The following is a 13,496-nucleotide window of genomic DNA, read 5'->3' as shown; positions in this document are numbered from 1 at the left end:
ATAAGACGATGCTTGTTCATTTTCCATTCAAACATGTTGAATAAGATAATAAATCAGTGTGAAACTCAATGTTGCTCAGTGCTGCACAATAAATGTTTTATTTTTTTTAATGTCGGAAATGTGCTTATCACTCGTCTACGTCATATGGACTAAATGTGGGGCAAGCCCAGATGTACAAAATGTTCAGAATAACGGTATTCCTTGGCACATGATGATGTATTGTCATATTTCTACATTCTTAATTTTAACAAGCCAGATTTAATAATATTACATGGTGTATAAAATTAATAGGAAAATGAATCAATACCAAATCAAATTAATCGATTGAATTCACAAATTGAATTCACAGATTTATACTAAAAGTCAGTCACTCACAGACTAAATGATTCCTGTTTAATTTCAAAAAATACAAACTGCCAGCAGGGAGACAAATGAGACTTTTTTTTTTACTTGCAATGAAAGGATTTCCTTTTATTACAGCTATGTTACAAAATGTATGTCAACAAAAGACACTTGAATGGAATTAAAACACTTGAAAGAGAAGCCCAGTAAGTCCTTTCTAAAACAGAGGTAAAGAGGTCCAGGTTGACAACTGGACCTACAGTATAATGCTCAGTTGGCACAAGTAATCATACTAGTTAGTTATATTGAGAATGTGTAAAAAAAAAAAAAAAAAAAATCTTTATCTTGAGACCTTAACAAAAATAATGTGAATGTAGTGGTGATCAGTTTGCTGCTAACAGTTCCAGCCTCTGAGGAAGGGTGACGGTAATGAAATGGACTCTGTCCTCCCTCAGTTTCTGTCTCACAGTCTGCGTCAGGCCCAGCTCCATGTACTCCTGCTTCTGCTTGTCGTACTGAGGCCAACTGACCAGCCCCGGACCGTCAGGAGAGCTGAGGATATACAGACATGGCAGTGACAGACATTAGTGGGGTCTATATATTACAAATAAAGTCATCTACATGGTGTGTTTGTCATTGCTTTAATGTGTTCAATCATTAAGGTGAAGGTTTGTACAGCTATAGCCTTTTTGTGGAAAATCTAATTTAATTGCTAATTTTTTGTATGTTTGTCCCTTACATTAAGCTTTAATGATACTATAGTTCATTCCTACTCACCCACTACGGACAAAGTTGGCCCAGTATGCCATCATGGTCCTACAAAGCCTTTCATCATCCTCAGTAATGGTGCCTGAAGATGAGACAGGAAGAGTTTCATTCTATGATCTGAAATGACTTCAGCATTGTTTTGTAGTCATATAGACTCCTACCTGTTCATTCATTCCACCTAAATACCCAAAATGTATTCAGTTCATATTACTTTGCCATGACAAGTACTTAATTCACGAATGAGAATAGAGAGGACCGGGAGTGTCCATCTAATCCTGTTTTAGTGCTATACAGTAGAGTACATTATATATAATAGATATCATGTTACATACAACCTACCAATAATTTTTATTTGTCCATCCCAGAAACATCCACCAAACATGAAGCCGACATCATCTGCATGATCTGCCTTCACAAAGCTGGGTCTGGTGTGTTTGTGTATCTCAGCACGATATATAAACTCATACATGTAGACTGGGACACCCACATCTAAACACACAAGAGAGAGAAAGAAAAGTCAAGACAAGAGGTGCACAGGCTGAGCCAAAGGTCAAAGGTCACAAAGACATCAGCTTGTCCTTGCAGGCAATGACCACTGTGCACGTCAGAGTGATGCATGAACTCTATTGGGCGGGGGGTACCCTCCTCGTACCAGGTTGAAATGAGATTAAAGGAGCATCCTGTAATCTATAATCTTTACAGGCAAATGGCAGTGATATTGACAGAATGCTCTACACAGGGCTTTGATCTATTAGTGCTCTATACTCGACACAGTCACATTGCTTCCCATTTATTCGCAGAGCTGTCAATATGTCTCTGTGCCTCTCCCCTTCTGACCTGAGTGGTAACCCGCCACCTTGACGACAGGCAGCGTCATCAGGAGGTCTCCTATGATTTCAGTGAATCTGTCTCTGATCTCCTCTGGAGTTTTGGCATCTTTCAGGTATTCATCTGTGATGAGGCTGTTGGCAGAGGAGGCCTGGAACAGGAAGTGAAGTTGGACCGTCAGATCTCTCTCTGATCTTGTATTGTTTTTCTACAGAGATTCATTGACAAGGAGGATGATTTCATGACCTCTTAAGCCATTGATCATCAGCTGTGTGTACACAGCTGTGAAGCTGGAAAAAGAATTTGACTTAATTAGTATCCATTCAAAAATACTACACTACTATTATGTCACAATATTGCAAATGTTAAAATAGATTTTGATATTTTCCCTAAATATGAAGATAAGTCATTTTAATATTTATTATAGAATTTGTCCATAGTAAATATGCTGGCTGTCAGAACCAACCAAAATTCATAAAAATTTGGTGATCCCCTGACTTATCATTTAGTGGCATCATCGGGTCAATTTTGGTTTGTCCATCAGCCTCAGCTGTACTTTAAGTTTTGCGCAAATCAACATAGCATGCTAACACTCAAAACTAAGATGTGTTAGCATTTAGCTCAAACCACCGCTGTGCACGACTACAGCCTCACAGTTCTGCTAGCATGATCATCTTTGTCTGTCTTATGCACAGATGATTGTTATCGCAAATATGTATAAAATCATAACATTATAAAATATGCTTATGAAAGTGTTACTTTGTTTTTTCTCAGTCAGTCTATGACCATACTGTAAGAACACATTTACAGTTTTAAATTTAGATGTATGTGAAACTAAAGAAATGATCATTTTACAAAAACACTGACAGTCTTCCAACAGTATTCATGGTATAGGTGCTCAAATGTCCATTGCGAGATTTGGTGAAAATAAAGATTTGGTGAAAAATGCATTGTGAAAAAGGAATGTCTGCAATGTCTACATAAACTACATCGACAAAGTTTTATACCATTTTTATTGAGAGTGTTATAACTTTCTTATTGATTTGCTGCTTAAATGACAAGAGTCAATTGCAAGAATCCATTGCAACCAAGTACAAAATTACTGGCAAAACACAGAAATGTCTTGCTCAGCTTAGTAATAAAAAAGTCCTCAAAAAGGCATATGTGATTATCAATGACCCCACAAACTGTGTCTTCTTTTAGCTGGCGTTATCAGGCATGCTTTTTAAATCACATATATGTAAAACAAATTGAAGTTTTTACTGTGAACAGTCAGTTTACTCTATGTAGAGACTGATGGATGCACTTGCTGTTTTTGCACTTTTTGGCATAATGTACCTTCAGGACAATGCCTGTCAGTAATGGATTAACATCTTTACAAAAACCTATTTTGTATTTCTTAATTGTTTTATGTGTGTGAATGAACAGTTTGTTTGTTTTTTTATGTTCAAACACCGAATTGCCACAAATTGCCCCTTGAGGGAAGAACAGTGATGAATGATGAAGTATTTTGAAATGAACTGAAATGTTGTTATTGATACTAGGAGTTATCTGTGTCATATCATAAATCATATGGATCATAAAAATACATTCACATACATTCAAATTAAGTCTAAACTGATTACAGTATGAAACAAATATGAATATAAATAGATTCTCTAGCTTCAATTATACTTGTTATTATAATAATATAATAATATAATGCTGCTTTAATATGGGCTTTTGAAAGTAGAAAAAAAAATATATTAGTCAGACCTGTGTAGTATTCCTTGGAAGAATCATTGTTCTCATCATAAGAATTAAGAATCAAGACCCTCTTCATTGTCATTTCCCAGCACTCATACACATTGAAATGAAATTTGTCCTCTGCATTTGACCCATCCCATACTAGGAGCAGTGGGCAGCCATAGTGCAGCACTCGGGGACCAACTCCAGTTCTATTTGCCAATGCCAGTGTTCAGGGGCACTGACAGGAGTGTTAACCCTAACATACATGTCTTTGATAATACTCCACACCTTCATCCTCTTTGTCTTAAAGATTCTCATCATCAACAAACAACAACAACAACTATCAAGGAGCTCACCCCTGTAGGATTGAACATGTTCACCACTGCCAGCACAGACTCTCTGTTCATCCCATTCTCCCAGCCAGGAGGGGCAAAGCTCTGTCACATGACATGAGAAAACGTTTCAGTATTAGTTCAAGTACAAATACAGAACACTACCTCGATCCCTTTAAGAAAAGAGTGATCTGAAGTGTGACTAACGTGAGACAGCTATAGTAGGAGTAGTGTTATTGCCACAGATAAGAGTATCAGTAAGACTGATAAGAGTATAATATGAACGAAGGAAGTCAGTGAGAAATGTGTGACCTGAGGCAGGATCCATCCAAACTCATGGTTGGTTATTCCCATCATCACTGGAACCTTCAGCACTTCTTTCTTCTTGAAAAGCTCCTCAGCAGTATCAGTCAGGAACACACCGTCCACCACGGCTCCCAGGTAAATTTTCATCTAAACACAACACAAAAATTACTGTTAATGATCATTAAAAAAACTTTCTAGTCTTTGTTCAGCAGCCAGGAATGCTCACGTGCTGCCATCTTGTGGCCAGAGTCTGGAAATTTTATACAGTGGTTAAACATTTCAATTCCTTCCTTCCTGTGATTTAAATAATTAATTATCAGTTAATAATAATTTGTTCACCATCTGTGGCTATATTATATGCATGAATAAACATCACCACTGTAAAAGATTTACAGAAGGTTTCTTCCCAAAATTCGGTTGAATAACTACTTCATTTCAATTATTTCATTTAATGTTTATTTGTTACTAAAGATTTGTTGTGTGAGTTATAGTGCTGTAGAACATGCAATTTATATTTTGGGTCTAGTGTAATCCATTGTTCTTTCATCTGTAAACATGCACAGAGGTGTTGTGGCTGTGGCTCAGGAGGTAGAGTGGATCGTCCACTAATCAGAAGATCAGCATTCGATCCCCGGCTTCTCCGGTCCGAATGTCAAAGTGCCCTTGGGCAAGATACTTAACCCCAAATTGATCCCGAAGGCTGTGCCATTGGTGTGTGTGTGAATGGGTGAATGTGCCATGTAGTGTAAATCACTTTGAGTGGTCAGAAAACTAGAAAGGTGCTATATAAATACAATCCATTTACCATTTACAGAATTGAAAGACATTTTCTGACTAGTTTTGGCCTCCCAGTTTAACTTGAATGACTAAAGTGGCAGCTTCAGTCCAGTGTAAAGACAGAAGGATCCAGGAAAAGCAAGACTGAATAAAAAATGTAATAAACACAATCAAGTTAAAGCTGAATGCATGTAATACCTGCTTTATGTGCGCTTCTGTATATCTTCACAAGACAATTTACCTTTTTGGTTGCATCCACTAACTCATCTTTACTTTTCCCTCTCATACACTGGACCAGTTCCTCTGTGGTGCTGCGGTCACATCCAGTCAGGTTGGCCACAATCTGGGTGTGAGAAAGAATACATACAAGTAAATGTACCATGACACAATAGTTAAAAGTACAACAAGTACAGTAAGTTGCTATAAAAATGTGCACAAATGGGCCATAATGTGTAATATTCAGTATCTATAGTTGCATTGTTGATCAGCAATAATGCTGAATTTGCTAAAATTTCAAGCTTTCAAAACTCTACTTTGCTCCTCATTTTCATTCTGTTCAGTGTTAAGAACAGTGTTATAAGAAAGAAACTGAAAAGACCAAACACCAGGCCACAGTAAGCTAAACCTGTTGACCTGTGGATCTTGTTCCAAGCAATCGCCAATATGTGTTGATAAAGGCATAACCCCTTTTATTAACCCCCAGAACATTCCTGATTCAATTAATCAACTAAAATAGTTTAAAGCTACACTAATCATAATGTTCATATTAACAGTAGATCAATAAGGCTTGTTTGCTATTGACAAACCCACAGATAATCATTATCCAACTCTGCAGTTTGCTTCAGCTCTTCAGCTTTTCAATCTATTTTGGATCATTATTTTGGATTTCTGACATGAAACTCCACCCTCACCAACCAGCTGTTTTCAGAAGAAAAGTTCTGATAAACCTACTATACACTACTCGCTGTGTACCAAACAGCAGACAGTCAATGTTAGCAACTAGCTGAAGAGCCAGATATTATTCTCAGGAGTTGGAGGAGACAGGAAGAGAGATAAAATAAGAGGTAATATTAGGTGGACACAAACACCACACCAAAGGGAACTGTGTGTTTGCAACAACCTTTCTAAGGTCATATGTCAATGTTGTATTTTCGTCTATTTCACTGGCCCCAAGTGGCAAAAAAATAAATAAATAAAAAATGCAGCTTTAAAGATCCCCTCCAGACATGTTGTAGGACATATAAAAATAAACTGTGTCTGACATTCCCAAAAAATGTTCAGTTATAAAAATGCTTAAAATGGCATTACCTTATTAAAAATCCAGAATATGTTTCATTTCAAAAGTTGAACTGCTGGACACAAGAGGTCTCCTACTTCACTGGAAAGTCCATTCTCAGTGTTTGTGCACTGGAGGTTTCAAGTTTCTTCATCATACTCGAGTAAGTTGAATATTGGAGTAGCATTGGCCCCAAACTAGTTGTGATGTCACAAATCATGCTTGTAGGCCCACCTCTTACAATCAAATTTTTAATGAGCAATGAGAAACTTTCCACTCTCAGTAGACGAATGTGAAAACATTCCTCTAGTGTCAGACAGTGAATTTCAAACATCCAACTGAAGGAACAAGGAGAAAAACATATTTTTGCCTGGAGGGGGGCTTTAACTACTGCTGCCTCTCTGAATCCGTGTTAACCTACTCAGTTTACATATTACAGTACCTTGGTGTGGCCCAGAGGATGGCTTGTAGTGTAGGTCCCAAGTGTTGCTACTCCACTTTGAAAAATTGCCCTCTGAAACAATCCTTTGGCTTGTGGAGACAGAGTCTGTTCATCAGGGAAGATACGTATGCAATCACTTGACAAATGGACACGATACATAATAAATTCAAGATTCCTTTAGACCTCTACTTAATCTCGAGAGTCATTGAGGTTGCTCTCATTTACAATGACATCAAGTTAACAATAGCACAATAAATAACAATAAGATAGTAAAACATACACACACAATACATAAATAGTTGGTAAAAAAAAAACAGGCTATTAAGTTGAAATACAGTGATTCCGGATCACGGTGCTAAATTGTTCAGTAGGTACAAGTGTATGAAGCCTCAGGGTGTGCTGAAATTTATTCCAGGTGTTTGAGGCACAAGAACTAAAGGCTAACTTTCCCATTTTAGGATGGACACGTGGAACCTGGAGCATAAGCCAATCATGAGAACGTGTATAAGGACTAAGGTTCCAGGTCAGTAACAATGTAACATAGGGTGGTTTTCCCAAGAAGAGCCTTATAGATAACAGAAACCAATGCTTGTTGCGTCTTTCAGACAGAGAAGACCAGCTGACCTTGTTATATAGGATACAACGATAAGTATTATAACTGTCACCTGTAATAATTCCGAGGGCTGAGTGGTATACAGAGATGCACTCAAACATATATCGCAGGTGTTAGCACAGAGGCTCTTTCCTTTTGGGTCACTTAAACACTTGTATACAGGTGTTCCTGTCATTTCACAACCAACACATGGTGCTTTACATGTTTTTTTGCTTGCAGTGATTTGTAAACCTACCAGTATGGATGCACTGATGCCTCCTGCTGATTCTCCAGCAATGGTGACAGTTTGCGGGTCTCCACCGAACACCTCAATATTTTCCTGCACCCATCTCAGAGCTGCCAGCTGATCCAAGAAACCCCAATTGCCCTGAGCATGTTCGTCTCCAGTGCTTTGGGACAGGAAAAGTCGAGACATTTGCTTTAAATTCTTGGGGGACCACCATACTGTGGATCTTCTCTGTTTATTTCTGTATTTGAAACATTTCAAACAAATATGATGGGCAACACAATTTCCTACCTCAGGAATCCCAGAATGCCGAGGCGATACTGAATATTAACCATCACTATGTTTTCATAAGCAGCCAATGGAGCACCGTCATACTGAGAGGCTGCACCCATTGTCAGACCTCCTCCATGGATCCACACCATCACCTGACCAACAACACAACACAACACAACACAACACAACACAACACAACACAACACAACACAACACAACACAACACAACACAACACAACACAACACAACACAACACAACACAACACAATACAACACAAGTTACAACTGTTTGTAGTACTGTATACTGTGATGCATTAAAAGATTATACAGGACCAATATAAACTGAGATGAAAATATTTCTGTTGACTCAACTGTACTCTTCAGTCACTTGGTGTTCATTAAATACACTATATATCTAGAGTATGACATAAGCACTGATAATAGTTGAAGTGTAATCACTGTAAGCAGTTGAAATGTAAGGCCCACTAGCTATTTAAATGTCAGTCATCTTAAGTGTAATAGCTGTAAGATTTTGAAGAATATGTTAAATAATAGGAGATTAAAGCAGTTAAAAATGACAGGAAGCACTGAAAGTTTAGAGTAGTTGTTACCTTGGTAGTGACTAATGGGGATCCAAATAAATAAAGTAGTTGAAGCATCAGTTGGTATGTAAGCATTGAAAGAATTCAAATTTCAGTTGGTGTAGGAGCAGAAAGCAGTTGAAGCATCAGATAAAGACAAAGGGATGAAAATGCTTTAAATGTAAATGTGTAATGTTGGAGGCAATGGAAATATCACTTAAAAGCACTGAAGGGAGTTTCAATCAGTAGAAGTGTAATAATTGAAAGTTTTTGAACTGTCAGTTGGTGTGAAAGTTGATGTGAAAGTGCTGAAAGTTTATGGTCATCAGTAGGCTGGTAAGCGCTGAAAGAAGTTGAAATTTTATTTAAAGTGTAAAAACTGAAAGCAACTGAAGTGTCAGTTGATGCAAAATAGTTTCTTTGGGTGGATTGAATCATGTGGCAGTATTAGATGTGATTTCTGTAATAATTTCTGTTATTATTTTTCAGTCATAAAGAACTATTTTCAGCAACAAGAAGAATGATGAGGCCTACAACAGATGGTATGGTTTGGCCCCCACAGAGCCCTGATCTCAACATCATGGAGTCAATCTGGGATTACATGAAGAAGCACCTGTGATAGACTAAATAATAAATCCACAGAACATTCTTTCTCCAGGATGGTTACAACCTACCTGCAAGTTACCATGAAAAACTGTGTTAAAGTGAACCGAGGAGAACTGCTGCAAATATTGATTTCATTTAGGTTTCTGCTGTTTACTCAACTTTGTAAGAAGTTTCTTGCCAACAAGTTAACCAAGCTAAACCAATACCATCTACCAACCTGTTGCAATAAAGACACCTGAATGGTCAAATCAAACATGCTGAAGCTCTGTTTGAACAAGGTTAATAAGCAGCCAACACATGTGACATCACACAATGAACAGCAGTGTATTCAGCATCAGTATAACATTATATGCTACTTCCTCCCTTCAAAAAGTTAGTGTTTGTTGCAGGTTCCATTAGTTTGCATTTAGACTGTAACGTGACTCTGTTATTTTGTCCATCTATGTATGTATATGCTGTTTCCTTAACCCACCGGCAGCTTGTCTCCTTTTGCTGCTTCCGCTGGAGTGTATACGTTCAGATACAGACAGTCTTCTGAAATCTCTGGTGGGGTGTATTGCATTGACATGGTCTTAGAAACATTCACAACTATTTCTGGATCCTGGATACACCTGAGAGAGAGGAAGAAGAAATGAGACTCATCCAGAGAGACAACATTACCCAGATCTTATCATGTTCTGTGCCCTTTTGTGATTCAGTGGTCACCAAGTCTTACATGGGGGGTTGTTGTGTGCCATCTCGCTCCCCTTCCCAGGGCTCTGCATCCTGAGGAGCTGCCAGGCGGAGGGGCCCCACAGGGGGACGGGCAAAGGGGATTCCCAGGTATTGCTTCACTCCCCTCTCTGTGCCTTTCACCGTCACATAATCTCCTCTGATTTTGCCATTTTTCAGTGAGACCACAGGGCCAACACTCCCTGCTGGAGATGTTGCATAATAACGTGGTTGTCAGTGAAGATTGATTTGAAAGTTGGCACTGTGTTGCCATTCAACAAGAACATACTTTAAGAGATGAAAGATGAGTGCAGATATGTTGACTGTGACTGATTGTCTGACTCAGTCAAGTTTCAAATCTCTGCAGCTTAGTTTTTGTACAGTTGCTGTGCTGAAATGAATGTAAGCAAATGGCTTGCTAAGAGCTTGGAAGGCCTGTGTGGTTTTGATGTGAGCACTGTGCTGCAGATGGAGTTTACGGATTTGTTTGAGGACTGCAGCCACTTCACTTTATCACTTATTTCCCAATGTGTGTAAAATTTAATTTCCTTTTATTCTTTCTTATATTTATTGTGATAAGTTGTGTTTTTGGAGTTTTCCATGTCTCATGGAAACTACAGGTGTTGTGAACTGCATTTGCCCTGTGTATTTACATGATGTCATTATAAACTCTGGAGCTGTGTCCCACTTCCATACTACAAATTACTGTAATTTTAAGCAAACTGATTTTCATGAGAATTATTTCTTATGTACTAAATGAAAAAAATATAGAAAATGTATAAAAATGGTATACATTGGATACGATGGATACTGAATCCAGTATGTAGTGTAATCGGGACATAACTATGGGATTCCCTTATGTCAAATATCTACTTTGATTAAGTTTTATCATAAAATGTATGCATTGAACTTTATAATGCTGCCTCCTTTTCACCATATTTATTAACTTTATTCCCTCTTGCACCTTAGCATTGAGTTATTAGTGCAATGATCTTCCAAAAATGTAGAAAACACATTTAGAAATACCAGAGAACAGTCAACAGTAATGTAAAGTAGGTTAGCATGTGGAAAAACATAATAACTTTTTAAGATTTACACTCATTAGTTTATGCTGAGTTCACTTTTTAAAAACTCTTCACATAGTCAGCTCAATAGCAGTCTATGTGGACTAAACCGTGGTTAATGTTAACATTTTATAACTTTCTCACCGAGGACATTTTGACATGTGACAGTAGGAAAAGCACAAGTATAAAAAATCAAATGAATAATGGCTGAATTCCATTTAGCTGCTTCAGTTTCAAGGTCCTGGTATTATTCATGCTGACTCACTGTCACACTGTCATGTCTTACTGGGACACTTAAATGGAACAGAACCATCAATAATGTTATTTGTAACACCTGTACTTTTCTTACTATGACAAGTCAACATGTCTGCTGTGAAGAAGCCCTATGACACAATTCATGAATTGTTTTATCATTTAAACACAACCACCAGCTAAACTCTATGTATTTAGCCGATTTTGCACATGTTTACATACTATTTTAATAACTTATTTCGAGTTTAAATGAAAAAAAATTATATTATATATATAATAGAAAAAAATAGAAAAACAACAGCTTTTGGCTGAAGAGGACAGGGTTGACTAGAGTGGCAGTAATTGGTAACTATCCTTTGTTGCCATGTAGAAGAATATACACACATTTTTTGTCTTACATTTTTAAATGACCTTGTACGAAAAATGGGAAAAATACATTAAAGCAGATTGTCGCATTTTTTTCATGCAGTAAAGAAGTTCTATTCTTGTTTTATAATCGAAAGTTGATGCACACAAATACTACTACTACTACACAAATACTATTGTAATACTACGTGTCATTAGGTCATTGTGTCATGAGTGACAGAGTATTACTGTTGGGAGACACATTTTGCCACAGCTGTTGTAGAACACTGAATGGCTCTGGTTGCATCAGTGCAATCAATATTGTTTATAATAATAATAATGTTGGTAAAGATAACAGTTTAAAGAGTTTGAGAGTGAATTCGGTATTGCATGTAACCAGTTGAAAAAAATGACAAATCCAGGGATTACTGGGCAGATTTGGAAAATTCTTTAATCAACTAATAATTGTTTTATGAAACACTTTAAAAGGTCCAGACAAAAAGAAAATCTAAAAATCATGGTGGTGGAGCTGAAAAAAAGGCTGTTACTTGTAGTTCCTGAAAACTGAGCACATTTTGTTTTAGCCAAATGATCATGCTTTGTCTTACCTAGTGTTATCAAAGGCTATGACTGAATTTACGCAGTATTATATCAGGTATATCTTCACTATTCTCAACACTTCATGGGCTGCTAAGACATTTGAAAACTGTACAATGAATTGTACAATGGTGCATCAGAATACCCTGCCCTAATATGAGGTAAAATTAAGTATTTTCTTACCTGGTGCTGCCTGTGCTATCGCTGTCAGCACAGGAAGCAAATTAACAATGAGCAGCGCTGTTCTCATCTTGACCAGGCTCGAAGAAAAGACAGAATGAATTACAGTGTTCTTTCAGAGAAATAGCCCTCTGCCCCCGCCCTGGCCCTCCAGTACCTCCCCTCTCTAACACACACACACACACACACACGCACACACACACATGCACACACACACACACACACACACACATACACACACACAAACACACACGCACACTTTGTTAATATATATATGTAAATATAAAGCATACATGCACTTTCAACTTCTAACCCCCCCCCCCCCACACACACACACATACAAATAGCACAAACAAGCTCATTATGTCACAATAACAGGTCAGCGTTAAATACTATAATCACCATTGATTTAACCTCCAGTGCACCACAAACAGAACTCTGACCGTTAAGTCAAAAATGACAAAATCCTGCTCTTTGACCGCCAAAGCTCAAAGCTGCAAAACATCCTCTCTACAATACTGTCTATACTTTCTATACTACACTTAACACACAATGTCCTCTCACTTTTAGGTGGAGAGACACTAAATAAAATTGGTTTTAAGGGAATGAAAAGTCCAAAATGAAATTATTTACTGTGAAATGGAGATAAACAAGAGGAAATTAACAGCACACAGTACGCTAGTGCATTTCTGTATGTTATTACATTGCATCATGTGACAAATATATTGTATGGTTTGGTGTTTTCAAGCAAAAATAGTGTAGATAAGATTTTTGTAGTTGTTGTAGAGATTTCTAAATCGTAATGCTGACTCATGGTGATGTGTCATCATGAAAAGCTAAGCTGAGTGGTGGTCCAGAATATTTTGGCAGCTGGCTGATATTCTTCTAGCTCCCTGTTCATCACACAGAAGAGAAGAGACCTTTAACCAACCGTTTATTGGTCCAATTTTTCATTCACAATAAACAAACACAAAGTTAAACATACCCCTCCACCCCCCCCAAAAAAAACCCCAACAAGATAAGAGAAAAATAAATAAATAGACAAATGTTGTTATTGTTTTCAAAAACTGAGAATAGGTGATTTGTGTGTCTCTACACTTCACAAGACATCTCCAACTCCCCAAATAGGATAAAATAAAAAAAGAAGAAGAGAAGAGAAGCAATTGGGTTGCAGAGCCGGGCTGAGACCTGGAGACTCCAGGGTCAGGTGATAATTCTCTGTGAGTTCATGGAGTCATGAATACAGGGT

At 37.6% G+C, this 13,496-nt stretch overlaps 1 protein-coding gene across 1 annotated transcript; it reads right to left on the bottom strand.

Moving 5' to 3' along the window:
* Positions 1–75: 75 nt before the first annotated feature.
* ces3 (carboxylesterase 3) lies at positions 76–12,333 on the bottom strand. The gene is made up of 13 exons (XM_044355489.1): positions 12,251–12,333; positions 9,814–10,015; positions 9,571–9,709; positions 7,930–8,063; positions 7,648–7,801; positions 6,800–6,904; positions 5,323–5,424; positions 4,311–4,451; positions 4,023–4,103; positions 1,948–2,089; positions 1,450–1,599; positions 1,120–1,192; positions 76–894 (listed from the first exon to the last, which is right to left on the bottom strand). Exons 1-13 carry the CDS (start codon positions 12,315–12,317, stop codon positions 726–728), a joined length of 1,659 nt encoding a protein of 552 aa, XP_044211424.1. The 5' UTR covers positions 12,318–12,333; the 3' UTR covers positions 76–725.
* Between the last annotated feature and the right edge of the window lie 1,163 nt (positions 12,334–13,496).

Source organism: Thunnus albacares, chromosome 7 (assembly GCF_914725855.1).
Source record: "Thunnus albacares chromosome 7, fThuAlb1.1, whole genome shotgun sequence".
In the NCBI taxonomy this organism is placed as follows: Eukaryota; Metazoa; Chordata; class Actinopteri; order Scombriformes; family Scombridae; genus Thunnus; species Thunnus albacares.
The sequence above is the reverse complement of the archived record's forward strand: the minus strand, read 5'-3'. Positions and strand labels throughout refer to the sequence as shown.

Excerpts from the sequence above, each read along its gene's own strand:
- ces3 (XM_044355489.1), bottom strand. The coding sequence starts at position 12,317 with ATGAGAACAGCGCTGCTCATTGTTAATTTGCTTCCTGTGCTGACAGCG. Across the intron at positions 9,710-9,813 it reads GGCACACAACAACCCCCCAT|GTGTATCCAGGATCCAGAAA; the intron begins GTAAGACTTGGT and ends CCTCTCTCTCAG. Across the intron at positions 1,600-1,947 it reads GGTGGCGGGTTACCACTCAG|ATGTGGGTGTCCCAGTCTAC; the intron begins GTCAGAAGGGGA and ends TTGTGTGTTTAG.